At 49.9% G+C, this 2,724-nt stretch overlaps 2 protein-coding genes across 2 annotated transcripts; both read left to right on the top strand.

Annotated features, from left to right (window-relative positions):
* Nucleotides 1-61: 61 nt before the first annotated feature.
* On the top strand, nucleotides 62-892 carry GNI_066110 (putative transmembrane protein; the record flags this gene model as incomplete). The annotated part of the gene is made up of 3 exons (XM_011131847.1): nucleotides 62-229; nucleotides 393-788; nucleotides 833-892. The coding sequence occupies 3 exons, from the start codon at nucleotides 62-64 to the stop codon at nucleotides 890-892; spliced, it is 624 nt and encodes a 207-aa protein (XP_011130149.1).
* A 1,188-nt stretch (nucleotides 893-2,080) lies between these two features.
* Nucleotides 2,081-2,622, top strand: GNI_066100 (hypothetical protein; the record flags this gene model as incomplete). The annotated part of the gene is made up of 2 exons (XM_011131846.1): nucleotides 2,081-2,191; nucleotides 2,302-2,622. The coding sequence occupies 2 exons, from the start codon at nucleotides 2,081-2,083 to the stop codon at nucleotides 2,620-2,622; spliced, it is 432 nt and encodes a 143-aa protein (XP_011130148.1).
* Between the last annotated feature and the right edge of the window lie 102 nt (nucleotides 2,623-2,724).

The raw sequence follows: 2,724 nt of genomic DNA, 5'->3' as shown, positions 1-2,724 counted from the left end.
ACGATCGTGTGTCACACACGCGTGTGTCACACACATGATGCGATTGTATTGCGATAAATCGATGTTATTTGATCAATCTGTATCAATAGGTGTCTATTCTATTCTATTCGTGGTTGCTGCAATGACCAAGTTACTCGCGGCTTTCGAGGAATTGAGAATATATAATGCCTTACTGCTGTCTGCGCTGTTCCTCTGTGTGGGAATTGCATTCAGCTTGTACGGCCTAAAAGTAAATCCACTGGTCGGTTAGTTAAATTGCACTCAGTTTGTACGTACTTGGTACGGACGATTCGGCTTGGGCTTTCGGTTTGGGCTTTCGGTTTGGCACAGGCTCGGGCACAGGCTCGGGCACAGGCTCGGGCACATACTGACTGTACTGACATTCGTTGCAGGTGGCGTTTCAGTTTTCTGGCGACTCCGAAAATCGGTCTTACAATACTAGGAAGTCAGCAGTGATCCGAAGAGTGCTGCTGCTATCAACCATTACTCCTCTGGCGTTTTGGGCTAGGGGTATATATGAAGGAGCGGTGGGAACTAAGCTGATTGGTGCGGAGTGGAAAGGGTACTCCATTCACTTCTGGGACGCAATCATGATTATTGTGAGTGAGTGGTTCCCTGCGCAACTGGTCCTTGCCTTGTTCTGGCCGCCGCGTCGGGAACACCCCTCTGCGTCGACGGCAGCCAACAGGCTATATAACCAAACAGATGCCAGGATGCCCCTTCTTGACCCTAACTGCGGTTCAACAGCTACGGGGCCAACGGTAGAAGGTGGAAAAGACGTTCTATTGGTAAGCACATACACTCTATGCATACAGATTTACTCGCCTTTTAGAACTTCGTCCCTCAATCTATCTATCCGCTGACCAGCCCGACGGGAGCAAGATACCCGTAGCTGAGGTATTAGAATTCAGCAATTTTTCGATTAAATCCGCCAAGCGAGCGAGCGAGCAAGCGATCGGATCGGTAGTGTGAGGCCGGGAGGTGGAGGCGGAGGCAGAAATTTACCTGCCGGCCAAGCCAGTGACCCTCAGCCCCTGCGACCACCACCACCCTCAGCCCCTGCGACCACCACCGGGCGCTGAGAACATTTTTATGAAACACTTCCAATCACTAACCCCACGGTTCGAGCATCCCCACAGTCCGGCTGTTCAAAATAGCTATTCCCCCCACTGGTAGTAGTCTGGTGGTTCCGTCCTCGTTCTGATCCAGGAGGACATGGAGAATCGGCATTTGTAATGGAATGCTGGGAGCTCTACAAATGCTCCATATTCTCGGACGGGATGTAGGCATCGGGAGCGCTTCGCGAGTGTCTTCACTTCAACGGGATCACTCGGGTGTCTCTTGCTACGCAGTGCCCAGGCTCCATATCCGAGCCGGGCCGCACGCCTGGACTTGTTTTCCCAGGCGTCAAGCCTCTCGCGTGGTTCCACTGTAGTCCAACTGAAGTTCCGTGGTGCATTCATTTCTTTGCAGCGTGACAAAAAGTCATAAATAACCACGAGTAAGCTAGCTTGAGTTCTCTGACTTGCGATCACAAGACTGGCAAAGTACTTCACATGATCGGGGTGACTACGTGAAACCAAATCCTTCCCTGCCCATGTACATCCCACAATCACGTCTTCGCCGGGCTGCATGTCTTTCATGATGCCCAAGCCTTCTACAATCGCACTCAACCGCTTCGAGACAGGCACGTTGCTCCTGGCCAGCAGACTCTGCATCGCCTCCTCTGCCGACGTCGCATCCAACCAGCACCCGTTCACCCTCACCGGCAACAGCACTCGGGCCATGAGTGCGAGAAATGTCCGCACCTGAGACGGAGCTCTGGCAGTACACTTCATGTTGGGAAAAAAATCAACGCTGCTATTCAATTCCCGAACTTGTGACCGTCCCGAACTTGTGACCGTCCCGAACTTGTGACCGACCCGAACAAGCAATAAGGTACGTATTGAACAAGCAGTAAGGTACGTACTGTTCCAGCAAGGGATTGTTCCAGCCCGATTCATGAACACTGCTATCATGAACAACCAACCGTGCGGCTGTTATTTTTTCCTCTTTTGACACTCCCTCCCTATTGACCAAAATGGCCTCAGAATGTCTCATTTGCTTTGAGCTCATTGACCCTGTGATAAGCTACTATATTGGAAGCTATAATGCTGAACATCAACCCGACTCCGAGGATCCTGCTTGGGAGGTATGTCCACGTCACTCCATGTCCATGTCACTCCATGTCCATGTCACTCCATGTCCATGTCACTCCATGTCCATGTCACTCCATGTCCATGTCCACTCCGTTTTAAATAGGCGTCTCGATTTTGTTTGGATTGTGTGATGCAACTTAAGGCGACGCAATACAATAAATTCGTTAACGACTGTGTAAATAGTTCCTGTGAAAGAAGTATGAGAAGACTTATGGAATCTGGCCCGCCTATATATTTGCATGATGAACATGGATTCCCTCTTGCCAAAGATTTCTCTCCCGTGTGGCTTAAGTACAAGGACATCAACAATGAAACGATTGTCGAGACATCACGACTAACAAATGCACCAATTGGAGATGAACGACTGGCAGTATGGAATGAGTTAAAACAGTTTGTTCCATTCCAAGAAACGCATGGTACTTGAATGTACCGGTCGATGAATGTTCGATGAATGTTTCGAGTCAATGACATTTCGAGTCAATGATAAATAGTGCCCTCACACAGCAGCCACCTCATGCAGCATTGC

This window comes from Gregarina niphandrodes (assembly GCF_000223845.1).
Source record: "Gregarina niphandrodes unplaced genomic scaffold scaffold00011, whole genome shotgun sequence".
NCBI classification, from domain to species: Eukaryota; Apicomplexa; class Conoidasida; order Eugregarinorida; family Gregarinidae; genus Gregarina; species Gregarina niphandrodes.
Note: the sequence above shows the minus strand (reverse complement) of the source record. Positions and strands in the feature narration are given on the sequence as shown.